Genomic DNA, 25,278 nt, shown 5'->3' with positions numbered 1-25,278 from the left:
AGCCAGGGCAAACTCGGTAGCCTACTTCCGCTTCGGACACGGATTAGCCTGGGTTGTCAACATCACCGCGGGGCTTCCGCGAATAGCCTTTGGCGATCGATCGATGTTAGGCCACAAAGTTGCAACACGGAGGCTTTTTTGCAGGATCCATGCACCTTGGAAAGATAGTCAAGTCACCAGGTGGAACTTACAACTATTTAGTGAACCCAAATTGGCCGTTGCAAATGGAAGATTGTTTGACCCAACGCTCTTGCTCGCGCTCTTACAGCCCAGCACATCATGTTCGTTTCCACGATTCTCAGATACGCATGCGGGCTCCTTGCCGTGGCCGGCTCTGGTAATGCCTTTACCAACCCCATCAGGGCCCCCGGCGGTGCCGATCCACAGGTCACTTGGACTGGCGGATACTACTATCTCATCGCAACCGAGTGGACCGACCTCAAGCTCAGTCGTGCTCGAACCATTGAAGGGCTCAAAACCGCCGAAAAGCGAACCATCTACACTGATACGAACCCAAACAGGTGCTGCAACGTCTGGGCTCCGGAGCTTCACTATCTCGGAAACCGGTGGTACATTTACTACACAGCGGGACAGAGTGGAAGCACTAATCTGGGTGGCCAGCGGTCCCACGTCCTAGTCGGTATGCTTTTTCAGAGTGCTACAATGTTACTCGGCGTATGCTAACTCGTTCGAAATCAGGTGGCGCCACGCCCTGGGATTCATGGTCCTACGGAGCTCAACTCACTACCGATTGGGGCATCGACGGCACCATTGTCCGTTTCAATGATTGGGGCAACTACTTTGTCTACTCTTGCATGACCGGTGTGCCCAACCAGTCGACCTGCGTTCGTCGTCTTGGCAGCAACTTCATCTCATTGACGGGTCCACTCAGCATCATCTCGCAGCCGGACCAGTCGTGGGAGAGAAGTGAGGTACCGGTCCAGGAGGGCCAGAATGCTCTGTACTTCGGCGGCAAGACCTATATCGCCTACTCTGCCAACTACTGCTGGACGCCCCAGTATTGCGTGGCGACGCTGGAGTGGGATGGCCGAACTGACCCCATGAACCGTGCTGCCTGGAAGAAGAGCAGCAACTGCGTGCTCTCCAGCGCCAACGGAAACTATGGCACCGGTCACAACAGCTTCTTCATGAGCCCCGATGGCAAGGAGACGTGGACGGCTTTCCATGCCACTACGAACTCGAACGGCGCCTGTGACAACAACCGCAACACCATGGTTCAGCCTCTGACTGCCAATTCGAACGGGACGCCCAACTTTGGTCGCGTGCAGAGCAATAGCTACCAGTGGAGGGAGCCGAGCGGCACACAGTAAGGGTGACAGGTCACACCGATTCCCTGTTCCATTCTTGACGCCTGCTGCGATAAAGGCGCGATCACCGGATGAAATCAGTACCTGGATAAAAAAGCTTCATCGAAATGGATAGTACAAATACGTGCCCATAGACAATTTGCAGATCGTGAATGACCCTTGAAACCCGTTGTACAGTTATGTAAGGCATATTGGAACTAAAGACTAGCTTTGCCAAGGTCTCCGGATTTCGAACTTGAACCTGTGCCTGGTGTTATCAAATCGCATTCTGCTGGTTATGTCCCTGAGCCCAAGACAGATGTTCGGGGGGGGGGGCTTTCTTAGCTGACCCGAAGTCTTGCTCCCTCTAAGCAAAGCGCACATGCCTGTGTTCTAGCTGAATGGCCTCAAGCCCTGCACAGGGACAAATGTGATGGCGAAGCTTATGAGGCGACTTCATGCTTGCGCCTGAAATGCAACTGTTCAACTTGCCGTCAGGCCAGGTACAACAACCGATCAGCCTCGGTCCAGCTTGACCACAATTCTGTCTCTCACGGCGGCTAGATTCCCAGACCAGGGCCCTGCGAGTGTGCGCAGTGTCACTCGTGCAGGCGGCTATTATCCACTCATCCACGGGGTCAGCAATCATGGGCCATAAGCCGGTTGGCGTGGCATTGCATAGGTGGCCGGAGTCCATCAGACATGACGTGGGGAGAAGAAGATCAAGGTTACACAAGGTTCAACAACACATCACATGCGCCATCAGCGAGTGAAGATCAACCATGGATAAAAATAAGAGGTATCATAATCTCCAGCGGCCAGCTGGGCAAAGGTCTCGCTAACGCCAATGTGAATCTAGCAAAAAGAATGTCCGTCTAAATCTGTTCGTCATGCTTTGCCAGTCTACTCGTCTATCACACACATCTTCTCGATCCACCTTGCGAACTCGACGCACTTGTTGTCGACGACCCGGAGGAAGATGTCGCTCACCCAGAACACGGGAATCGCCATGAGGATCAGCCCGAAGAACCAGACGAGAAAGCGGCCGCCCATGTCAGCGCCCTGGAGGCCACCAACGGGCTCCCAGAGGTAGGGCATCATGCGGTGGTGGAGGACCTTCATGACGGGCCCGTGGCAGATGTAGAGCGAGTAGCTGACGTCGGCGAGGTACTGAGCGGGCTTGGTGTTGAAGACGCGGCGCAGGGGCTCGATTTGCTGCAGGGCTAGGACGATCTGCACGGCGCCGATGGCGTACCAGACAAAGATGGGCCACGACTGGCCGCGGCTGCGGTAGGGCTCGGGTGTATGCTGCAGCAGGAAGTCGATGGCAGGCGTCTCCTCCCACTTTTCGCGCGGCCAGCCGGCGACGTAGAGGGCGAAGATGAGGTTGACGATAAGGAAGCCCTGGAAGACGAGCTTGGCGACGCTCCGGCGGCGCGAGCCGCCTGCCGTCGAGTCGGAGAGGCCGGAAGTGCCGACGCTGGACTCGATATAGGCCGCCTCCTTGTCGTGTTCGAGAGCGGCCTTGCGCTCCTTGTGGGCGTCCTGGATGAGCTGGACCTCGGCGAGTACGACACCAGCCATGAACTCCCACCCAGCGTAGTGGCCGTGACGTAGGCAGAAGGCGCCAAGACCAACGACGGCGGCGAGGCGAACGTACGTCTTGACGTGGCTCAGTCCAGTGATGACGACGAAGAGGAACATGGAAAATGACATTTCGATGGGAATGGTCCAGAGGTGCGAGTCGTAGTCTGGGGTCCTGGACGAGTCCCACTGCCAAATGAATCCGAGAATCTTGATAACCTCATGCTGCCACTGGTCGAACTGCTCGTAAAGAGAATCCTTTGCTTTGCGGGGGATCCAACCGTAGTAGCGAAGGAACATGATGATAAAGGTTGAAACGAGTGTTGGCAGGAAGAGGCGGAAACCTCGACGGAAGACACTACTAGCGAGTGTCTTTTGAAGGCTGTCGAATTGACGTGCGCGTATCCGACGCAGGGGCTTGTAGGCGAGAACGAAGCCCGAGATGACGAAGAAGATGTGGACCATCGGTTTGCCGGCGAAGATGACGCGAAGAAAGGGCAGCTGCAGGGGAGAAGAGGCGGCGTTGTCGCCATCACGTTGTACGCCGTAGGACATGAGGAGACCCTTGTGGGTGTCGTCAGTGAAGTGAAAGAAGAAGACAATAAGCGAGGCTACACCACGAAGTCCGTCGAGCCACGATGTCGGGTGCATTCGTCGAGGCTTGAAGGCACCAGGGCGGATGCGGCTCTGGATGAAAGATGGCAATAGGAAAAACAGAAAGGCCAACAGTCGGTTATAGGCTGTCGATCGCGCGGTTCCCTGAGCGGGTAGGGAGTCGAAGTCCGCTTCACCATTGAACGAAGCGGTAGGCGAGGACGTTGATGAATCTTGCGAAGGCGACAACGCTAACGGAGTGTAGGATGGTGACAGTGATCTGGTGGAAATGTGGTTGATGGCGCCCCGGACGGAGCGTAGCGTGAGAGACAACATGGCGGAAGGGGTGAGTATGTAGAATGTTTACCCGGGCTGGGCTGCTGATGAAGGCGACAAGGAAAAATTGTGATGTCGACAGGTGGTCCAATGTGTCGTGCTGAGGACCTGGGTATGCCTTCTTGGACTGTGGTCGCGAGCGAAAGTGTGGCGGCTCGAGGCGAGCAAGCACAGCGATGGTAGGAAGAGACAGACGAACAGACAGACAGGTTCAAGAAAGCACAAGAGAGAGTGTGGTTGAAAAGGCACAGGACAAGAATGAAGATGAAGTACGTTGGCCAAGTCCGGCGGCAGTGGCTGAACACGTTTGAGGACGGTAGAGAGCTAAGTGTCACAGCATTCCGGACGCAAACCTTGGGGTTAAGCAGGAAACGACCGAGCAGGCTGAGCCTCACAGGGTCAAACAAGACGCACACACACAATCGCCATCCGCCAAGGGAGATGAGCGGCGCTGATCAAAGTGGATATTATGTTTCAGCCGAAGTAACCAGGAACGTAGATCTTCCAAGGTCAAAAGCCACGGCACCTCTAGAGACCTACCTTATTCTGGCACCACGATTCGCTCGGACCAGGTCATTATGAGCGCAGCACGGATCCACTGGGTGGCCAGAAGCTGCGCCGAGGTGCCAGATTGTCCAAATCTCAGCCACGATAGAGATAAAAGGGGGGGTGGGATGGGAGGTTGAGATGCAACGCCAGTGCCTTGATCGACTGCTACTCCCTGGTCTTGACGTTGATAAGCGTGCCGCCTGGCGTGGGCCTGATGCCGGAGGGGGACTTTTGATAGGTTCAGATCTTCCGGATCATGGAGCCCATATTCTTACCCCTGAATCATTGCAGATTGAGACTGGCAGGCCAGATGAAGCTTGTCTGCCCTCAGCCATCCCAGGCCCGGCTAGCTTCCTCCACCTGTCATCGCAGAGAAATCCTCTTATCCCTTTGTGGCCAATTCATCTGCTCCCGTCATTGTGTCTCAGCTCGCGTCTTCTTCTCTCACAAGAAGGATCATCGAGAAAGCCAAGGTCATGACTCTGAAGACGTCCAAGCTTCTGCTAGGCTATTCCTGTCCGCCGTGTTATGATCAAATCATCATTCTGAGGAAACCACTCCCGTTTCAGCCGTGCTCCCAGCGGTGCTCCGACGCGACTTTCAGCATTGTGCTCTTGTTTCGGAACATCACGGCTTGGTTTAAGCTTGATTGCTGGCAGCGTGTGTGTGGATGTGCCCCCTGGTCTACACAGCCGAGGTAAGGCACCTTGCACCAAGCTAATCGAGCGCTCTACCGTAATAGGACGACGGCGCGTCGCCGTGTCCCTCCTCACGTTGTCAATGAAGTCCAGTGGTGCATCGGCTATCCAGCGCGAATGTGCGCTGGTGTGGTCTGGATTCTGCACGAGCTCCTTGTTACTTATGATGGCCAAACATCCCCATCCCCCGCAGCGATGCTTGTGCTCTCATTTGCATGCTTCGCCGGACAGCTGCAGGCTTAGGGACGCAGCAGCACCACCACCACCACCACCACCACCAACCAACGATGGCCCCTTGGCAAGGAGCCCCACGCGCGGAAGGAGACATTCTCGCGCGAAGTTGGTTCTCACGACTTTGGCTGTCCGATCGTTGGGACAGCCTAGTGCCCCCTTGGGAGCGACTAGTCTGCCTTCGTCTTTGACAATGTCGGCAACGCAACGACTCGCTTCCTCCAGACGGGTAACAACCTGATACTCGCGTTCAGCAGGCCATCACCAGAGAGATCGTGGGCGGATTGAATTCATCATGCAAAGCAGGCCTCTCTCGTGGTCACAACGAAAGGTAACTCACCCCTGGGCTTCATCCATGCTTCTTGCGGACCTAGGCCCGCCGGGGCCATCCAGGGAAAAAGCTTGTGTGCCCCTTGGGTGACCCTGTCAAAGCCTGTCTGTCATGTGTGTTCCCACGCACCGTCGGCGGCCACTGAGCGCTATCGAATTCACTGCTGACAGTGGCGTGGTGTCGCCCCTCTTGGCACGGGTTTGCGTCCTGTCTTTCAGCACACCCAGAAGCCGGCAAGCAACAGCGTCCTTTCCAAGGACCCACGAGTCAGTCCGGCGAGTCTTCGTTGATCATCTTGGGCCCGTTTGTGGCACACAGTTGAAGGTCACAGGCCACAGCCGTTGCATTCGCGCTACTCTTCGGAATGCCGAACAGTAGTCCACACAGCTCACTGTGACGTCTTTCGCATTCCAGTGAAAGCTAAAAATGTATCATGTACTGTAGAACTTGGCGGATATCACCAATGTCATGCTGACCTGCACGAGACACGCTTTTGACCCCACTACCTCGTTGAGTGGGCGATGCGACCATACGCGCGACAGCGGAAAAGACGGTCGCTGGGAAATTTGGGTGGCGGCATCCTTCGCCCACCCCATGTCGACGTTGGGTCGGTAAAGTGTGAATGCATACCGTCTCTGGAAGGAGACTCTGGCTGGTGGTCAATAATTGGCAGTCCTGCGATGTCAGGCTCATTCCAGTGCCCCTGATCGAAGAACCTGGGAGTGCCAGCATTCATGCGGACTGGGTGGGTATACAACGTTCGAATTTGATGCGTGAAATTCAGTCCCCTTTCCCATACAATCTACCCATATAATCGAGAAAGAGGAAATCGACTGACATGGAACTGGATTGATGGGCTTTGAGAATCTCATGCGACCTTTGTCTCATATCAGCGTCGCGAGGCTGAGACTGAGGTGCCTGTCTGGGCTGCTTCCTGCAGCCGCCGTTGTTACATGGCCTCTTCGCTATGGGACAACGCGTAATGGGTCTTGAAATATGTCTCCCTAATTCGGACTTTCGCCACAGCTCCGAGATCCTCGGATCCACGACCGAACCTGTAACAGTATGATTGTCATCGGCGAGGAGGATCACGGCATTGTGTACAAAACACTTCCATGAAACCTAACGCGAACGCACATGGTGCATCCTCGATCTACTAATACACACAGCTGTTCCCAAGAGAAACCAGCTTTCTCAGGTTGAGAAGGGTCGAAGCGCTGCTGAAGCAGGTTGATCAAAGTTTCATCAGGTTCCTCGTCTGTGAATGCAGTCTAGCACAGGGTTGCCACATGCTGATCTTTTCATCTTGAGACTTATCTGACATGCAACTTAAGCGCGCGGGCACAGCTCCGTTCGGATGAACTCAATCTTGGAGCCGCCCTCTCCTCCTTGCACAATGTCATATGTAGTGCTCCAAGACGCGGTTGCGAGCTGGATCGGCGCCTTGAATATGACCCAGTCACCCCTCTCCTCGCTGGCGGCAGACGGGAACGCAATCCTGTCGACCGACATTGACCTCACAATGACGCTCTGCCTGCGCTCGAAACGCACAACGTCGACGGCCAACGACCCCGCGGCCTTCTCCTTGCGCACCGCCACCGTAACGGTCGCCGAGCGGAAGCCTGCAGTGCTCGTCCGAGACACGCACGACGCCGCCTTTTGGAAAAGGAGCGAGTCGTCGACTGGGTAGCCCTGGCCACCGTTGGCGTGGGTCTCGACCTTGCCGCTTGAGGGCGTTGTCAGGCGAATATCGAACTTGCTGACACCCTTGGCCGCGTTGACCGTCGTGTTGAACTCGTAAAACGCAAATGTCTCGTCGTACAGCCCCATGGTGTCACCAGCATGCGCAGCCTCGACAATAGTCGTGCCTGAGCCTGCGTTGTGCGTCAAGGCCAGCTGGACAGCAAGGTCAGCCTGGCTCCGGCTGCCGGCGGTGGTCCTGACGCGGACACGGCCGTTGAAAGTCAGCGAGCCCTGTTCGTTTAGGAAGAGTTCGACAATGTATGGCTTCACATCAATGGCCTCGAGCGGCTCCGACAGCTCGACCTGATCAGGAACCGTGTCGATCATGCGCGTGAAGATGTTCGCGCATCGCTTTTCGAACGTCGACGAGTGGCAGGCCAGCTCGCTGATGGTCTTATTACCGTCGGAGCTGAAGATCCGCTTGTCCGAGTTGAGGCTGTTGTTCCTGCCGACGACGAGCGGGTTCTTGGTGACGCCGAAGACGTACTCCTTGGCGATGCGGTTGTCGAACTTGTTGGTCGTATCATCAAAGTTCACCACCGTGTCGTTCCAGATGCTGCTGTCTCCCTCCACAATCTGCGGGTGGTTGTTGCTGTGCACGCCGCCAAGCGAATGGCCGCAGGCGACGAGCGTGATCATGTCCTGCTGGCTGAGGCCGGCCGTCGCGAACCGCGCCATGGTGGTGCCGATCGACGTGTCGGCTTCGGGCACACCCGCGGGGCCGGCCTGCGCGGCATCCTTTCGACCGTGTCGGAAGGGGATCTTCGTCTGCGCCCCACAGCCGGCGTGCGAGACGACAACGCTCATGGCGAGGAGATCCGCCGCCGAGGCCCGGGACGAATACAGGTAGTTGAAGAAGTTGAACGTGTTGTTGAAGGCGAGGCCACCATTTTCGGCACGGTTCAGCTCGAACCAGATGGACCCGTCAAGACCGCCGGTACCAGCCCCGACATCATGCGTGATCATGTCGTGGAACGCCGTTCGAATCCATTCGGCTGCGTTCTGGCGTCCCTTGACGTTGCCGCCCTGGGTGCAGGGTGTCACACCTAGTGTCCAACGTCAGTCATCTTGTACAGGTGTCCAGCTCGTGTTCAACAGCAACTCCTTACCGGCGACAAAGTTGCGCGCCAGATATCCGCTCTGCAGGTAAAGAATATCCTCCAGCTCATCATGAGGAGACGGCCAGACGTATGCGTCACCTGCTGCCAACGCAATGAGCGGCGACGCAGCGAAAAGAGCAAGGCTTTGGGTCTTCATTGCCACTTTCGGACAAAAGGACGTAGCTCGTGAATCGTAAGTCGTAAGAGAACACACACAAACACACAGTGAAGATCACAAAAGTCACTGCATCTCCAGAACCCTGGCAGCCCGCTCAATGTTGCCATGATCGTCGTATTTATTACGGAGCGACCGATTCTCCCCGCACGACAGTGCAGGTTAATTTTTTTTTTTAAGATTATCAGATTGATCAGATAGCCCACCCGCCTCCATTTTGTTGGAGCTTCAACGGGTCCTTGGGCGACGGACCGATCCACTCCTCTACTGGTCGGCACTCCATCCCTGCGCGCCATATTTCCATACGAGCTCTCAGAAGGGCCCGGACACGGAGAATTTCATGGAGAATGGAGCGGTCACGCCACGTGCTGCGTTACCATTCAATAGCCCTCTAGGCTACGATGACCTATGTGGGCTTTTCCTGTGGTTGTGTACTTGAATATGCACGGCGTTTCCCGCGCGCCTACCCCCTCACGGCCCCGAACATTCGGCCCTCGGCCCCTGAGGCCTAAGGTGCAGCACGCCAAAACGCACAGGCAGAAGAAGAGTCGTGGGTCTTGGTTCCAAAAATGGTTACGCTGGCCGTTTCTTGGCCCCCAGATTGGGTAGAAAACCATGCCGGCGGCACCGAGATGCGGCAGGAAACTTGGCCAAGCTAGCCGGGTGGCTACATCAGCGGCATAGAAGCGTGAGGGTTTTCTGCAATGCAAAGCGCATCTGTAACTCATTCGCTCGCCGACAACCTCCGATGCCAAGTCGTGGGGAAAACATCGTGAAGGGGGCCCGGATCTCGTCCTGGTTTGTTGCTCTCAGGCTGGCCAGATGCTCGCCACGTCCCACCACACTACTTCCATGGCAGGTAGACCTAGACCTAGCGAGGCGGCGGGATATTCTCTGCAGATCCCTGGAAGTCCCGAATTCCGGAGACAATTCAGCGATCAGTATATCCAAAGTCGGACTGCTGCGCCTGTGGAGCCGACATGATTCTCATCTTCGACATAAATGGCATGAACCGGTAAGGTGATTGGTCTCGTCTGGCCACCCGCTTAAGAGCTTTGGTCTGTGTTGCTTCTGCCACTGTTCTGGCCTCCCGTGCCAAGCTTGAGTCATGCTCTGCAGTGGAGTCCAACCCTGCGAAAGAATCGCAAAACTAGACATGAATTCTTAAGTTTGAAGACATCCGCGCTGGTCTAGCTGTAGCGAGATATTACTAAATCTCATGATAATGTTTAGCTTAGGAGTAGCGAGGCAGTCTTTCGTCATTGTAAATATTCTTTACCTCGCGACATCTGGATGTCAGACAAGATTCCTCCTGCAGAGTGCGCGTCATTCCGTTGATCACACAATACAGCACCAGCCGTTTGTACTTCTAACTTCTTTACAAAAGTTGCTTGGTTAATGTGACCAAGTGTATAACTTACATTAACTACAAACAAAAGCAGATAACAAAACTACCACGATCTTATTAATCGAAATCAACATCAGGTAAAAGACTAGTCGCGCTTGCGTTGCGGAATCAAGCCTCTCGAAGATCCGCACCCCCAAAAGCCATCTGGGAATACTCCTAAACACCGTTCTCCGTTCCAAAATCTACACGATGCACCAGCTGCGCGTCACATCTTGATGCTCCACCCAATACAACGTCGTCTACATCATGCATGTTGTTTTAGCGTGTGCGTAATCAGTGAGCGGAATCATTGACGTCTATTCAAAGAATTCCGTGTACATGGCTAGCGTCAAGAACCTTACATCGCAAGCACAGCCCATGTCTTTCGCTCCCTGCCTTTCATTCAGCATCATCCTCTATCAAATTAACCTGTATGTTAGCCCCCAATCAACATAACTCAGACTCAAAGCCTAGCAGGAGTGGCCGTGAAGCCGCACGTCATAGCCGCGGCGGTCACAGAGTTGCCATAGTATTGCCAAATGTTGTGCTCATTCGCACATAGCAAGCAGGCATCGAGGCGAGCAATGTATTGCCAGTTGGTGCAGTAGCCCTCCTCGCGCGAGAGAGTAATGGAAGTGCCTGGTGCGAAGACGTGTCAGATTAGTTGGGGGTGTTCTTGAGCCAGGAAACATACCGCAGTTCTCGTGGCAGAGGTACAATGGTGTGCCAGGCTCCGGGGTCGTCTGACGAGCAGCCAGCTGCATAGACTCGGGGAACTCCCAGCCAGGTTGAGAGCGACGAGTCAGGGGATTAGCAGTTACGATGGTGGCAGCAAGGGCCAGAAGGGTGGCGTAGGAGAACTGCATCTTGACGGTGCTGATTGGTTCTTGATGATGAACGAGGCAGATATGAGTGAAGCTGTGGTGATGAAGGCAGGGCGTGAGAATCAAATGCTCAGCTTGGGTTTCATCATGGTGCCTTATATAGCTTTTTAAAGGCCACTTCTCAGATGTTCTCCCCGACTTCAAGCTCGGATTGCCGAGCTACAATGCGCCGCCGCTGTCGTTGCTTCAAGCTGGGGGCCGTAGTAAAACCTTGTTGTCAGTCAGGCGGACCGGCAATTTTGTCTTCATGACAGCTCTCTACCGACATCGCTTCTGTACGCCAAGGTGAAAGGAGGAGAGGGTTCGGTAAAACCTTCAAGAATTCTTCCTCCAGCTGCCATATCCAACCTAGCTCCTGGCTCGCATTTAAGCATGCCGAACCCAACGGTTTGCTGCGGGGTTGGATTCAGGAGCCCCCAATCAGCTTTCGAGTTGAGATCTAATCTCATCTTATCAGATCATCAAAAGCGGGCCTCGTGAGAATCAGTGACCGTAGTGCCGGCTCCTGAACCTGTTTTCATCTCGGGAGCTCCCTCCTTCGCGCCACCTATGGCTTGGCAGTGCCAGGGGATTGCCACCGGAGAACCATCGGAGCCCGTGAAGCTACACGCAGGTCACAAGAAGCACCGAGTCTGGTGGCCCGGCGCATCCGGCAGCGTTGGGGAAAGGGTAGACTGGTACATTGACCTATCCCTGAAGATGGAAACCGTCTTGCACAAAACAGTCACCTAGTATTTCGCTGTGATAGCTGGATAGTTCTCTTGAAAGCGTATTCGATGGCAAGCATCACGTTGACTGTATGGCACCCGACTGGCCTGGTCGGCCCAAAGGCTGTCCGGGTGAGTAAACTCAATCAGCCACGGAACGAAACAAAGAACAGCACCATAATGTGTTTCATTTGGACTGCTGAATAACTAGCTTCTCAGATGATCAGCTCCCCGAGCAGTGCTAGCTGCCACCTAAGCCGATGAAACTCTAGCATTACTCGTGATTATGCCAGACGGAGATAGAGACATGCGACTGTATGTGTTGATGATAAAGATAATTTTAGATTGGCATATAGTCATCCGAATCTTCCATACCGTGTTGTCGGAAGGTCAAGTAGCGATGCAGAAGCTAGTTGTTTGTCTTGTTAGGCAGTGATCGCTAGACCAGCGGGTCAAAGTAATTTCAACATGCATATTCTGCATTTAGAACAACTACTATCTACAGTATAGATAAATATTCCTAGAGGTGCAGGATTTCTAGAACTGCAGCATGTCGAATGTGGCACATGGACCGGAGGGCCAAGTCAATCTTAAATATCGCCAGAGAGTCCCCTTGGTACACCTCTAAGTTGACATTCAACAACCTCAATCGCAAGACTCGAAATTGAAAACGAATCTGGTCTGACCCAACGATTATTGCTCCTTGCCGGCGGTACCTAGATATCCCATCGATGATACAATGTTGTCATGGTTGATGTAGCTGGAGAGACCAGCTGGCACCAGCTGTGCGAGCTGAGGCGCCATGACAGCCCCCAATCAGGAGAGTTTCTCCGCCGAGAGCGGAACAGAGGGATCACGCCATCCGCTAGTGGGCCACTCAACCAATAAACTTCTCTGTATTTTCAGCACAAGTACCAGCTCTATTCATGTCTGAAGCGTGAATTCGACACCAGCTCTGAAGCAGAGACCTTGATCACATCATCTCAGAAACATTTCACCATGTTCAGCAGACGCGCCTTGCGGGCTTCCTCCAGCGTCGCGGGACGCCTGTCGGCTTCCAAAAACACCGCATCACTTCCTCGCTCCCTCGCCACAGCAGCGGCGCCAGTGACCTCTGCGGACAATGGCCACAAGGTTGTTGTAGTGGGCGCTGGCACTGCTGGTCTGGCCATCAGTCATCAACTTCTTCGGACGGGTCAATTTTCGCCAGACGACATTGCCATTGTCGACCCTGCCGAGTGGCACCACTACCAGCCCGGCTGGACTCTTGTCGGTGGTGGCCTCAAGTCGAAGCAGGACCTCCGAAGACGCCTGTCCGATCTCATCGACCCCAAGCTGAAGTTCTACAACAACGGCGTGGGCTCATTTTCTCCCGAGAGCAACTCTCTCACTCTACAGGATGGCCGCACCCTGAGCTACGACCAGCTGGTTGTGGCCTCCGGTGTCAGCGTCGACTTTGGCAGCGTCAAGGGTCTTCCCGAGGCGCTCGCTAACCCAGACGCTCCCGTCTCATCCATCTACGGCTACGACAGCTGCGACAAGGTCTTCCCCTCTGTTCAGAAACTCCAGAAGGGCGCCGCCATCTTCACACAACCCGCTGGCGTCATCAAGTGCGCCGGCGCCCCCCAGAAGGTCATGTGGCTCGCCCTCGACCACTGGAAGCAGGTTGGGCTCTACGACCCGAGCAACCCCCCTTCGTCCGCCATCAAGATCAGCTTCGCCAGCGGCCTCGGCGGCATGTTCGCCGTGCCCAAGTACGCCGCGGCGCTCGAGGCCCTCCGCCAGGAGAGGAACGTCGAGGGACTCTTCCTGCACGACCTCGTCGCCATTGACGGCAACACAGCCACCTTTGCCCGCCCCGACGGCCAGGACCAGGTCAAGAAGCACTTTGACTTCCTGCACGTCACACCTAAGATGGGCCCCCACGCCTTTGTCAAGGACAGCACGCTCGCCAATGGCGCCGGCTACGTTGATGTCGACGACGGCACGACCCAGCACAAGAAGTTCCCCAATATCTGGTCTGCCGGCGACGTCTCTAGCTTGCCAACGTCCAAAACGGCTGCCGCCATTACGGCTGAGGCTCCCGTTCTGGTGCGCAATCTGCTCCAGGTCACCGAGGGCAAGGCGCCCGACGCCATCTACGACGGTTACACGTCATGCCCTCTCACGACCGAATACGGCAAGGTCCTGTTGGCTGAATTCAAGTACGGCGGCCAGCCGAAGGAGACGTTTGGCGACCTCATTGGCTTCGACCAGGCTATCCCGCGTCGCGCTTTTTACCACCTCAAGAAGGACTTCTTCCCGTGGGTATACTTCAACAACATGGTCAACGGCACCTGGGGCGGGCCGAAAGGTTTCCTCAACTAAAAAGCGCGCATGGGTCACTGTTGTTTCAGGCCGTGTTTACGCGTGTTGTACGGTTAGATACCTGAGAATTTCCAGCGAAAGATTCATACGATTCAGTTCCCGGCGCTCCGTTCCTTCTCCGCCAGTGTATGAAATCATTCCATTTCTTTTTTCATTTGTGTCACTTTTTCTGGCGATTTGACTTATCGTGATTGTTGATATAGGTACCTATCTACAGGTAAGGTACCAGGTTATGAGAGAGGAAGCTGCGCTACACATTCCTGGACATCTATCTATCTTACATTTTGTGGTGATTGAGGAGCACCAGCGTAAGGGGTGGGGGGGGGGGGGGGGGGTGGCGTCGAGGCACCTCACCTTGTTGTAGGTAAGGTACCTTAGGTCCTTTTTTATCAAGAACTGCCGGGCTACTGACGTGGCGCTTCGACCCCCTTGCCAAACCAGCACCAGGTACCTCGACCCCACTGTCAATTCTGCCTTTCTGTGACTTCTCCTCCAGGCAACCGCGAAAGACCTCTAGATCGTGCCAAATTCTGTCACGCGCCGTCCATCTGCACAATCATTGCGAAGACGCATTATCGGCTTCTGCTAGCCAGAATCATTGATGAATCCCAACCAGCAGTGCTGGGCTTGCCGCGGCCGGCGTATACGCTGCGACTCTCAGCAGCCATCCTGTGGGAAGTGCATCCTGAAGGGCATCAATTGCCCAGGGTACTCCTCCACCAGACCCATCAGATGGCGCCCGCCACGCGTCTCGACTGCTGCGCAACCGACAAAATCACAGCCTGTTATTCGCTTCAAGTCATCCATGGCTCGAGACGAAAGCCAAAAGTGCGAGAATAACAGGCACGTGTTGTCTCCCGTGGCCGTGGTCCGCCAGCTACGATATCCCTCCAGAAGCTATGGGAGAAGGGACGACGTCGCTCCTCTGAGCATAGTTCTGGACACAATTTCTTACTGCAAGATCCACCCAAAAGTCCCAAGCTTGTAAAACAGAATCTGTTCTGATTGTTGCCGCAGATAATGCCAGAATTAGCCCGGACCTCTCCGCCCTCGAGTCCACACTCGGCTTCATCACGGTTTCCGATTGGCAAGAACTCGCCCCGACTGGCCGGCATCTCTACGTCTGCATCGTTGCCATGCACAAGGCGATCCAGCGAGCGCCCCAGGCGTTTGTAGATTCTGTCAAATCACCATCCTTTCCAATGGCAAAGAATGATCCAGGGGCGTTGGATCTCGCCATGCTTCATCACCATCAGGCATCTGCAGCGCATTTGATGCAAGCTCAGATCGAAAAGGTGACCGCGGCAGAGCCTGACGCATATGTCATCGGAAATCTGACCCTGTTCTTGTCGGTGAATATCATGGAGAGTGCCTATGGCAGATGGCATGCCCACCTCCAGGGCGCCAAAGCGCTCATCGACTTCTGGCGTCACACGGACCTCGATCTCCCGGAATCATGTGGCTTTGGCTACTTTAACCTTGTGATGGCGGACATCTATAGCACGACCACTTCACCGTCGAAGCAACTCTCTCCGTCGACTATCTCTTACCATAGCACATATCTCGACGAGATTGACCGCCTCCAGATCTTCAGCTTTGACTCTTTCACCCCTGTGCCCAAGGAGATGATAATTACTGCAATCAGTATCAACATCCATAGAGCCCAAGCGACAAACGATAGACTAGAGACTTTCGAGGGCATTGAAACCTCTGCGTCTGGTATTCTTGAGTATGCTCGAGCCTTTTCCCCCGCAAGCTGGGCAGAGGAAGCGGCGGCGGCTCTTGCTGAGATCAACCCGAGTCCAACGCCAAATCCGCTTCGAGAGGTGAACAACCTTGACAGCTGGACAGCCCTCGCCCAGTCATTTCAATCAGCTACCGTTCTCTACCTCGTATGGAGCATCCCTCCCAGTGAGCGAGTTGGCAGTACGGAAGCCGGCACATGGGTGACAGCGAGATCATGGGCTTATGCAACGTTGACGACAGCCATCCATCATCTTTTCGAACGAAGACAAAAGAAGGGTTCACATTACAAATTCATCCTCTGGTCGATGTTGATGGCAGGGTTGGAGGCCATTGTTCTCTCTGACCACGCAGAGCTGGCCCTTCTTTGCAGTAACTTGAGAATCTTGACCGTGGACCTCGGAGTGTCGGCCATGCATGAGGCGGCTGATTTGTTGGATAAGACTTGGGCTCGGTTTGAGAATCGAGAGACGGAACTGGAGCTGCATCATCATTGGGATGAAATCTTTGCGGATGCACCTCTGTTTCTCATGTAACATGAAGAATATCTGCACGATTTATGAAACTGGGATGCTGGATCTACTATCAACACTTAGGTTGACAAAGTGTAGCGGCCCTCATGGTTGTACTGGTGAGTACGTTTGACGTCCTAACAGGCGTTGAATCAATATTTACATAAACATAGGCATCAATGCGTGTTCGGGTCTAGCTCTAAACAAGACATGCCGCCTGCGACACACATCAATTCGGGATCGCTGCTCGCACCGCTTCCACCATTGGAATCTGCCATGCCTTCAGCACAGTCTCGTTTCTCCAATTACTCCAATCATGGTTCAAGATGGCCCACCAGTCGTCGAAATCGGGAATTCCCTGCCTCATGTAGTACGAACCCCCAATTGTCCACTGCAGCCATCCGATAGGTCCTTCGATACGACTAGCAGCACCTATGCGCTTGTCGCCGGTGATGAAGTCTTTCAGGCACTGGGCATACACACCGAGGTAATCTGTGCCGTTTTGTGCAAAGCCAAATTCCGAGAAGAACACGGGCGCAATGTTGCGACTTGTACTCTCGGCAGACGTATCCAGCGCATTGAAGCCACGGTTATACAGCTCGCTCTGGAAGAAGGTACAGTTGGTCATCCAGTTATCGTAGGTATGCAGCTCAAACACAATCTTGTCGGCGTAGTCAAAGTCGGCCAGGTCGAAAACGCGCGGGTCCGTCTCGCTTAGAGGGAGCTTAGCCGTGATAGGATTGAGCTCGTGGTCATAGTTGAGCCCCGAGTAGATGACAAGAGCGTCTGGATCGGCGGCGTTGACGATGGCGGCGGCGTCGGTCATCTCGTCGTACCAGCGCGACCAGCCGTAGGTGTCGTTGGCGGCCGAGTTAACGATGCGGAGCTCGTTACGGAGGGAATGAGCCGTTGCCGCGGGCCAGTTCTGTTTGGCGTGCCTGGTCATGAAGTCCAGGCTGCGCTTCCACTTGACGACGTCGAAATACGTGTCGTCGAACCAGCCGTTGCCGTCGTCGGGGCTGCAGCACCAGACGGCCTTGGAGACGTGGTTGTTGACAATCATGTGCAGCTCCGCCTTCTGGAGCTCTGCGGCGACGGCGTCCCACACCTCGAGACGTGTCGTTTCTTCGGTGAAGGAGGGATTGTGTTTCAGAATATCGCTGACAACGTCAACAGCGAGCTCTTCGCCAAGGACACGAGTCATGGTTTCCTTGATCGACACATCACCGCCGTTGTCCAGAATATCGTCAACCATCTCAGTGGCCCAGCCCATACGGACAGAGTTCATGTTGAGAGACTTGATCTTAGCTACAACATCGGCGATGGATGAGTATTGGAGACCCTCAGGGATCATGGTTTCCCCCTCCCCAGGCCAATTGATACCGGCATATATGAAAGTGTCTCCGCGATGATCAACAATTCTGTTGCCATCCGTGCTGAGAGGCCCCCGGGGCCAGGTACACTCAGGGGCTGCGAAGACAACAACTGCAACGAAACTGGCGGCGACTGTGCCAAATAATGATGAATATGAAAGAAGCATGTTTGGTAAATAGCTCCTAAAGAGATAAGCTGTAGAGAACATACATGACATGCCTCTTGCTATTCTTGAGACTATTTATCCTCCCAATATTGTCCACCTTTCTTCCTCGGGAAGTCCAAGCTACCCAAAGTAAGATCACAATCTTCAAATTCCGAGTTCGGGCCGGACCACGATGGGAGGCAAGATTGGCACTTCTCCGCAAACGCCCATGGCCAGGTTGCTCCTCAATCCTGGGGCCCCGCATCTGGAAACCAATTCCTCCACGATTCCCCTAAAACTTATGTCACTTCGCGGGCGGGGTTGACTGACCCCCATAATGGGCCCCGGCGTTATCCCCAGCGTGTTGCAGCCCATATGGCTCGGTCTATCTACCTTAGCGGCGGAGTTTTTCTTAAAAAGGAAGCTTTTTCCCACCTGGCCCCTACGTAGTTTGGTCCCTTGCCTGTGATCGCTTCTGACAATGACTTCTAAGAGCAAAGCATGGTGCGTCAAAGCTTCATAGCATTCAGAGGCATTTTTCTCCGATGCAAGCTTCAGGCAACCACCGCTCCCTGCTGACGAATGAAGTAGTGATGAGTGCCGTCGACGCCACCGTAAATGTACAGACCCCGGTCCATTGCTGGCTCCTCCGCTGATCTCTGCGTAGGTGACTTGGGAGAGCCTCACTGTAGGTTGTGCCGAGAAAACGGATCGGTATGCAGCCGGACATCCAGACGCATCCGCTTCAAGCAGGTCACCCCCAGAGACCAGGGTATGCAGGACAAGGACGCATTCCCTTTGAGGATAATAAGTGCGCAGACATCTTTCAACGCCCGTTCTCCGCATGGCTAACAGAGGGTAGGTCAGTTGCCATGTGCCACTGCGGATAGCTTTGTAGACGAGACGCCAGCTCTCACTCGACGACGCAGATCCAGGGAAGATTCCGTCCCTAGCCCGGATCTTGAGATACCTTCAACGGCTCCGAAGCCCCCGAATCAGCCAACTCCAGCGCGAGCTTGTCATGTCCAAGGGGTGGAACCATGTCCAGTCATGGCTCTCGACCGTCACTGGACCTTCACGGACGAGTCTGAGGTCCTGCTCCTGGAGCATTTTATCCAAGAGCTAGCGCCGTTTGTATGTTTGACTGGCTTATTGATAGCACTGTCCTAACCTGGTTTCAGTTTGACTTCTGCGATCTGCAACATCATTTCGCGGTCGTAGTACCACAAAGAGCACGTTTCTGCCCCCCGCTTTTCGATGCTATACTCGCACTCTCGGCACGCCACATGAGCCGTGTCAAGAGAGATTCTGATCCTCTTCTCGCTGACCAATACTACTTGAGGTGCATCGAGTCCCTCATCCCGAAAATGGACCGAGTTGGGCCGACGTGTGATGACGGCCTTTTGGCAGCCACCGTGATCCTTCGCCTCCTCGAAGAGTTTGATGTCCCCCTTGCAGGATCGGACACATTCCACCATGCAGCTGGTACGAGGGCTTTGTTATCTAGCCAGACGTCTATGAACCCTTGTGCCACCAGTCTGCATCGGGCCACCTCTTGGGTCGGCCTGCGTCAAGAGATATGGGTGTCTCTGAGCAGATGCCAGCCGCCAGAGATGAAAGCGTCAATGGAGCTACTTGGCCGCCTTGATTTCGACGAGGACGATTGCGCTTGGGCTAACCGCGCAGTAAGCCACTGCCTTGAGGTTTTGGACTTTTGCTTTTCTGCAAATTCCGGGACCTTTGATGAATTCAATCTTCTTCGTGCTGCCAACGTCAGATGGGACACTGATCGACCACCCACGTATGACCCTCTCTGCACGCGCCCACGTGGCCAGTCTACGCACGACGACGATCCGCTCTGGGATGTGCGCTTCCACAGACCATGGCATGGTATGGGAACACTACCTGTCGTCAAGAGACCTCTACTAACCTGCGAAAAGTGATGGGATGGCAGTACGTTACGCTGGCAAGGTTTTTACTCATCACGCACGACCCGAGGGCCACGCGAGTGAGTCTGGGACGACAGGCCGCGTTGAGGGAAATGAACGTATGCAGAAATGGCCCAGACTGCCGGAATGTTGCTGACAGTATCTAGTCCGACGCCCGAGTGGCGCTCAAACTCATCTGCAGCATTGCAAAATCAAACAAATCTGTCCCGCCTGCGACAATGATCACATGCATGGCTGTGCGGGTGGGCGGAGACCTGTTCACAGACTGGAGGGATCGTCAGGCAGTGCTGCATCTGCTGGAAAGCCTCGAGTCAGACCATGGATGGCCAACGACAGATGTCCGGACCAAGTTGTCGGAAATCTGGGATAGCTCTCCGTAGAGATGATGCCGGCCACCCCCCGCACATGCTCCGACACCCCTGTTGGAACAACAACAGCTCAACCACTGAGCGCCTGATCCGAGCTCTGAAGACTTGGAGGTGGACCTGCAGCGGGCGTTTCTTACCTTTTGGAGAAACCTTGATGATCGGCGGGCCACGATCAACTTGGTTCTCCACCTCACCCATCCATCCACATGCACCCCATCGTCCCCTCACTCACCTTGATACCATGGGGTAACGAAAAGAAGATGGGATGATAGACTCGAATGAAATAAAATGATGTAACATATCCTGAGGGCCATTTCGCGATGTGCACGTATATCAAAGCTGTCAAACCCAGATTTCAAGAAAAGCGTCAAAAAGTCAGCAGTTTTATTGTGACATCCAACACATCATCCCTACCACCATCACCATGCCTTCAGTAGTCGACCCCCGCGAAGCAGCACTTCACGAGAAGCAGTTCTTCGTCAATGATGGACCCCTTACCGACATCGGCTTGATCAAGCAAACGACCTTCGACACACCAATGGAAGAGGTTCGTCGACGATACAAGGAAGATGGGCATGTTTTATTGAAAGGTGTCCTCCCGAGAGAAGATGTTCTCAAGGTCCGAGAGAAGTACTTCGAGCTACTCAAACCGACAGGTGTACTCGCTCCCGAGACAAAGCCCGTCGATGGGATTTTCAACACATCTCAGGATCGTCTGAATTACCCTGGGATAGGAGCCGGAACGCCGAATTCCACCGACGACAAGGGCAGGGTTACGGGCCCAGATCTCAAGGTTGCGAATCGATTTGGCGATCTCGCAATGCAAGCACATCATGAAGATTGGTACAAAGAAGACCTGTGCCAGCACCCAGCCCTCCTGAAATTTGTGGCAGAGATGACGGGCTGGGGTGACAGTACACTCAGCATCCGAAGGACCATCCTCCGCAACAACATGCCTCAGAACAAAGCTATCGGGGTTCACTATGACCAGATATTCCTCCGCCACGGCGAAGACACAATTATTACAGCCTGGGTCCCGATTGGCGACATTAAGATCGACGGCGGAGGCTTGATCTACCTCGAAAAGGGCCACGACATTGGAGAGCAGTTTGAAAAGGACTTTACGGATCGCGCCAAGGCTGCAGGACTCGATGATGAGCAGACGAAGAGCGCCTACAACCAGAACATGATGGGCGGTGGCCTGTTGGCAGAAGGGCCAGCCGGCTTTGGCAAGGAGTACGGCCGACGATGGCTCCTTTCAGAGTACGAGGCTGGTGATGTCGTGCTTCACAATACATATGCTGTCAGTTTGCACGCTTTCCCTCTGCCTCCGATCAGAGCAAGATTGCTGACCTTGGAATCACCTCTAGATACATGCCTCCACAATCAATCACGACAAGGACAACGTAATTCGTCTCGGAACAGATCTTCGCTATGTTGATTCGAGCAGACCGTGGGATACTGTGGGTCAGATTCACATTCTTCTTGTCCCAGCCCTTGCTGATTTCAACAGAGATGGTCCAACATTCTCAAGAATGGAGATGGTTTGTAGAGCACGTGTTGCGTATTCTCCCTGTATTGCAGGACTTTGCGAGTGATCTCTAAATTCCACATTGTTTTCCAACCATTGCGACCTTACAGTCGTATTTACGAGTCCCGTGTGATTTGATAAAGTAATAAATAACCGTCCAATTTGAACCCTCCGTGCAGTTTCTGGTCTCAATCAAACCTGCGCATAGTGCTTTGATACTGGTTACTTACGCCTGTGACGAATCCGATGTTGACCCTCTTTTGCCTTTTTATGCTTGGTCTTGATGTGATTGCAAAATCGTAACCCCATTGCCCATTTTCAACTCAAAGCGGTGACACAGACAAGTAGACGGCGCTGCTCAAATCGAATGGGTGAATTCAGGCCGATGAGTTGGGTCCCCCGCATGTCGTGGTTAGCTTCTCCAAGGTGGACAATATTTGCCTAATCCGGAATCAAAAGTCCGCGGCAAAAGTAGTGGCATGGATTCTCCGCGTGGGGGTCCTAAAGATGCCTGCTTGGCCCCCGGACCCTTGAGCTTTCGCGTTCTCGTTCTGCACTATGAGCTCACAAGGCAATGATCGTAGACGTACACACTGACTGCAAGGTGATAGCATGTTGGTGCAGGCATGGAATGGAGTGCCGCATCAGTAGTGGCCGAACGATGCCATTCCCCGCACGACCCAGGCTCCCCCGCAAATCCTGTTGCCAACTGAAGAGATGGTTTGGACACCGTAGGGCCGAGTCATGGCAACGGTTCCGGACCGCGATGAGCCGGCCACATGTGCAACGCGATTGCTATACAGGTCGTCAAGTTATAAGAGGCCGGGTCCTAGCTTTCACTGCATGTTCAATGACGCCAGCAGCACTTTTCTCGTATCCGGAACGATATTCTTCTTGTGTGGCCATCCTTTCGTTATTACACAATGAGAACCCCTTCCCAGGGCGACTTCAGGTCTGATGACCTCAAGGCAGACAGAACTAAGTCGTTGGAGGATGTGGCTCGCGTCGAATTTGTCGATGACGAAGCTATCCACAACATTGCTGAGCGTGCCGCTGAGGTTGTCTGCAACCCATGGACGAAGTCTATGTTCAGGCTCTACGGCTGTCTTCTCATTACTTACTTCTGTGGGTGTCTCAACGGTTACGATGGGTCCTTGATGGGGGGTCTCAATGCTATGAAAAGTTACCAAAACTATTTCGATACGTAAGCCAGCACACACCCAGCGCTATATTCATGTCCACTCCTAATAGGCTTCCCCTCAGTTCGTCTGTAGGATCGCAAACGGGGTTCATCTTTGCTGTTTACAGTATTGGTTCAATCTGTGCCATTCCGTTTACCGGCCCAACGAATGACTTCTTTGGACGACGATGGGGAATGTTCGTCGGAGCTTTGCTTATCATCACGGGTACATGCATTCAAGCCCCTTCCCATAATCTGAAAATGTTTATAGGCGGTCGATTCATGCTGGGCTTTGGGGTCAGCTTCTGTTCAGTCAGTGCGCCATGTTATGTCAGCGAGATGTCGCACCCCAAATGGCGCGGCATTCACACGGGACTATACAACTGCATGTGGTGAGTAAGACCCCGACTTGAACACTATTAATCAAGCTGACAATATCAAGGTGGCTCGGCGCCATAGTGGCTAGCTGGACGATCTTTGGCTGCTCGAAGTGGAATAATCCGTATGCGTTTCGAATCCCCATCTGGGGTCAGCTCTTCTCATCGATCATCGTCGGCGTTGGCGTTTTCTTTATACCAGAGTCTCCAAGATGGCTCATTGCCAACGGCAAAACCGAACAAGCCAGGGCTGTGCTCGCCAGGTACCACGGAGAAGGGCAGCAAGATCACCCCATGGTCCAGCTACAGATGGAGGAAATGAAGCACAGTATTAAGCAAGATGCTTCCGACAAAAGATGGTGGGATTACCGGGAGCTCGGCAATACGCGCTCAGCACGGCGGAGACTCATCTGTGTTCTTGGTATGGCAGCGTTTGGGCAGCTCAGCGGAAACTCCATCACTGGTTACTACCTTCCTGTGATGGTCGAGAATGCCGGAATCACCTCAGAGAGCACGCAACTGATGCTCAACGGCATCAATCCGGTACTATGCTTCATTGCATCTCTGCTGGGCGCTCGTTACAGCGACAAGATTGGTCGACGCCCATTGCTTCTCGTCTCCATCTTCTTCTGTTCGGTATGCTTTGCTGTCATGACAGGCACTTCAAAGGTAGCCACCGGCGAGAACGGCGACCCGTCAGCAGCCAATGCGACTATTGTCTTCGTCTTTCTGTTCGGAGTCGTTTTCTCATTCGGATGGACCCCGCTCCAGACAATGTACATTGTCGAAACCCTGACAACTACAACTCGGGCCAAGGGCACCGCAGTAAGCAATGTCACATCTGCTGCAGCCAGTGTCATTATTCAGTATGCATCGGCTCCAGCATTTGAGAATATTGGCTACTATTTCTATATCTTTTTCGTTTTCTGGGATATCTTTGAAGGTGTTGTCATCTACTTTTTCTTTCCTGAAACCAAACGACGCACACTGGAAGAGCTTGATGAGGTATTCGACGCGCCTAACCCAGTTAAAAAGAGTCTTATGAAGCCGGACATCGCAACGGTGGCCCATACTCTGGGCGCTTCCACAAGAGTTTGACTTTGGAGGTCGCGCATTGGTTGAGAGACTTCTCGGCTGAGAGTTTGAGCAAGTCTCGAAACCTGGGTATGGTTTGCTACACATTTTCGAGGTCCTCGCCAGTGGTATAGTTAAGGGTGGTGAAGTCTAGCTTTCACTTGATGCTCCAAGTTTCTGACAATACATCGCGTACATCGTTGGACTATTCAGTGGATGCGTGTGACAGTCACATGTTCATGTTGAAGGTAACGCAACCTAGCTTGAACATGTCTTTCATCAACATATGTGGGTCTTTCGTGGTCGGAGGGCATCCAACCCACGATGCTTGGTACTTCCGTTTTCTTGGTCGAGTCGTAATTCACATACGTATTTGATAAGGCGCAGATCAAAGATCGTGCCTGCGACTGTCTTGAAGTCAATCACATGGCACCTGCTAGCTTTTCCCGGGGCCGCAATTGAGCTATGCAGGCCCATTTGCGACGTCTTAGTAGTAGCCAAGCCAAGAAAGAGTCATCCGTGAAAAGTCTCAAAGAACCAGTAATAATACTTGACAAAAACATGTTCCTCTTGCTCCGAGTAACGTAACACTTTCGTGTTAGAATATGAGAGTTCTGTCGGGGTCATCATCCCTGCCCTGTAACATGATCGTCATGTAAAATGCCTCGTTGGCTTAGTGGTAAAGCGCATCACTAGTAATGATGAGATCACTGGTTCGATTCCAGTACGAGGCATCATCACGATAACACTGCATCGGCTTCCAATCGGTGCAAAGTCTTTGTTTTTTGGTTGCTGTAGTTCTCTGTTCGCAAATAATGCTTTGGCAGAGGCAATGTTGCTTAGACACACGCGAATCTTTTTTCTTTTTCGAGGGCTATAAAGCTAGTGTGATCAGCAATCATCCAATCGGCGGATTTTGTGATTCTTCTTTCTGTAACAAGCCTCCTACAGCAAGTGCATCGCCGTCTTGATCGGTCGACTCGCCTCGGACAGCGTGATGCAAGGCAGCGAAAGCTCGGGGATAGATAGTAG

At 53.7% G+C, this 25,278-nt stretch overlaps 9 protein-coding genes and 1 non-coding gene across 10 annotated transcripts; 6 read left to right on the top strand and 4 right to left on the bottom strand.

Annotated features, from left to right (window-relative positions):
* Positions 1-279: 279 nt before the first annotated feature.
* D7B24_009497 (uncharacterized protein) lies at positions 280-1,331 on the top strand (the record flags this gene model as incomplete). Its single annotated transcript, XM_028643569.1, has 2 exons — positions 280-640; positions 700-1,331. 2 exons carry the CDS (start codon positions 280-282, stop codon positions 1,329-1,331), a joined length of 993 nt encoding a protein of 330 aa, XP_028492896.1.
* An 879-nt stretch (positions 1,332-2,210) lies between these two features.
* D7B24_009496 (uncharacterized protein) lies at positions 2,211-3,821 on the bottom strand (the record flags this gene model as incomplete). Its single annotated transcript, XM_028643568.1, has 1 exon — positions 2,211-3,821. One exon carries the CDS (start codon positions 3,819-3,821, stop codon positions 2,211-2,213), a length of 1,611 nt encoding a protein of 536 aa, XP_028492895.1.
* A 3,138-nt stretch (positions 3,822-6,959) lies between these two features.
* On the bottom strand, positions 6,960-8,630 carry D7B24_009495 (uncharacterized protein; the record flags this gene model as incomplete). The annotated part of the gene is made up of 2 exons (XM_028643567.1): positions 6,960-8,419; positions 8,483-8,630. The coding sequence occupies 2 exons, from the start codon at positions 8,628-8,630 to the stop codon at positions 6,960-6,962; spliced, it is 1,608 nt and encodes a 535-aa protein (XP_028492894.1).
* A 1,868-nt stretch (positions 8,631-10,498) lies between these two features.
* Positions 10,499-10,901, bottom strand: D7B24_009494 (uncharacterized protein; the record flags this gene model as incomplete). The annotated part of the gene is made up of 2 exons (XM_028643566.1): positions 10,499-10,674; positions 10,730-10,901. 2 exons carry the CDS (start codon positions 10,899-10,901, stop codon positions 10,499-10,501), a joined length of 348 nt encoding a protein of 115 aa, XP_028492893.1.
* Positions 10,902-12,625: 1,724 nt separating this feature from the next.
* Positions 12,626-13,993, top strand: D7B24_009493 (uncharacterized protein; the record flags this gene model as incomplete). The annotated part of the gene is made up of 1 exon (XM_028643565.1): positions 12,626-13,993. One exon carries the CDS (start codon positions 12,626-12,628, stop codon positions 13,991-13,993), a length of 1,368 nt encoding a protein of 455 aa, XP_028492892.1.
* A 732-nt stretch (positions 13,994-14,725) lies between these two features.
* On the top strand, positions 14,726-16,272 carry D7B24_009492 (uncharacterized protein; the record flags this gene model as incomplete). Its single annotated transcript, XM_028643564.1, has 2 exons — positions 14,726-14,777; positions 15,011-16,272. The coding sequence occupies 2 exons, from the start codon at positions 14,726-14,728 to the stop codon at positions 16,270-16,272; spliced, it is 1,314 nt and encodes a 437-aa protein (XP_028492891.1).
* A 205-nt stretch (positions 16,273-16,477) lies between these two features.
* Positions 16,478-17,602, bottom strand: D7B24_009491 (uncharacterized protein; the record flags this gene model as incomplete). The annotated part of the gene is made up of 1 exon (XM_028643563.1): positions 16,478-17,602. The coding sequence occupies one exon, from the start codon at positions 17,600-17,602 to the stop codon at positions 16,478-16,480; it is 1,125 nt and encodes a 374-aa protein (XP_028492890.1).
* A 2,906-nt stretch (positions 17,603-20,508) lies between these two features.
* Positions 20,509-21,636, top strand: D7B24_009490 (uncharacterized protein; the record flags this gene model as incomplete). Its single annotated transcript, XM_028643562.1, has 3 exons — positions 20,509-21,387; positions 21,455-21,547; positions 21,598-21,636. The coding sequence occupies 3 exons, from the start codon at positions 20,509-20,511 to the stop codon at positions 21,634-21,636; spliced, it is 1,011 nt and encodes a 336-aa protein (XP_028492889.1).
* Positions 21,637-22,538: 902 nt separating this feature from the next.
* D7B24_009489 (uncharacterized protein) lies at positions 22,539-24,270 on the top strand (the record flags this gene model as incomplete). The annotated part of the gene is made up of 4 exons (XM_028643561.1): positions 22,539-22,819; positions 22,879-23,021; positions 23,067-23,187; positions 23,238-24,270. The coding sequence occupies 4 exons, from the start codon at positions 22,539-22,541 to the stop codon at positions 24,268-24,270; spliced, it is 1,578 nt and encodes a 525-aa protein (XP_028492888.1).
* Positions 24,271-24,908: 638 nt separating this feature from the next.
* Positions 24,909-24,980, top strand: D7B24_009488. The gene has a single exon. It is a non-coding gene; the product is annotated as a tRNA-Thr (tRNA).
* The last annotated feature ends 298 nt before the right edge of the window (positions 24,981-25,278 follow it).

This window comes from Verticillium nonalfalfae (assembly GCF_003724135.2).
Source record: "Verticillium nonalfalfae strain VnAa140/NRRL 66861 chromosome Unknown scaffold_95, whole genome shotgun sequence".
Taxonomy (NCBI): domain Eukaryota; kingdom Fungi; phylum Ascomycota; class Sordariomycetes; order Glomerellales; family Plectosphaerellaceae; genus Verticillium; species Verticillium nonalfalfae.
This window is presented reverse-complemented; position numbering and strand designations above follow the sequence as displayed.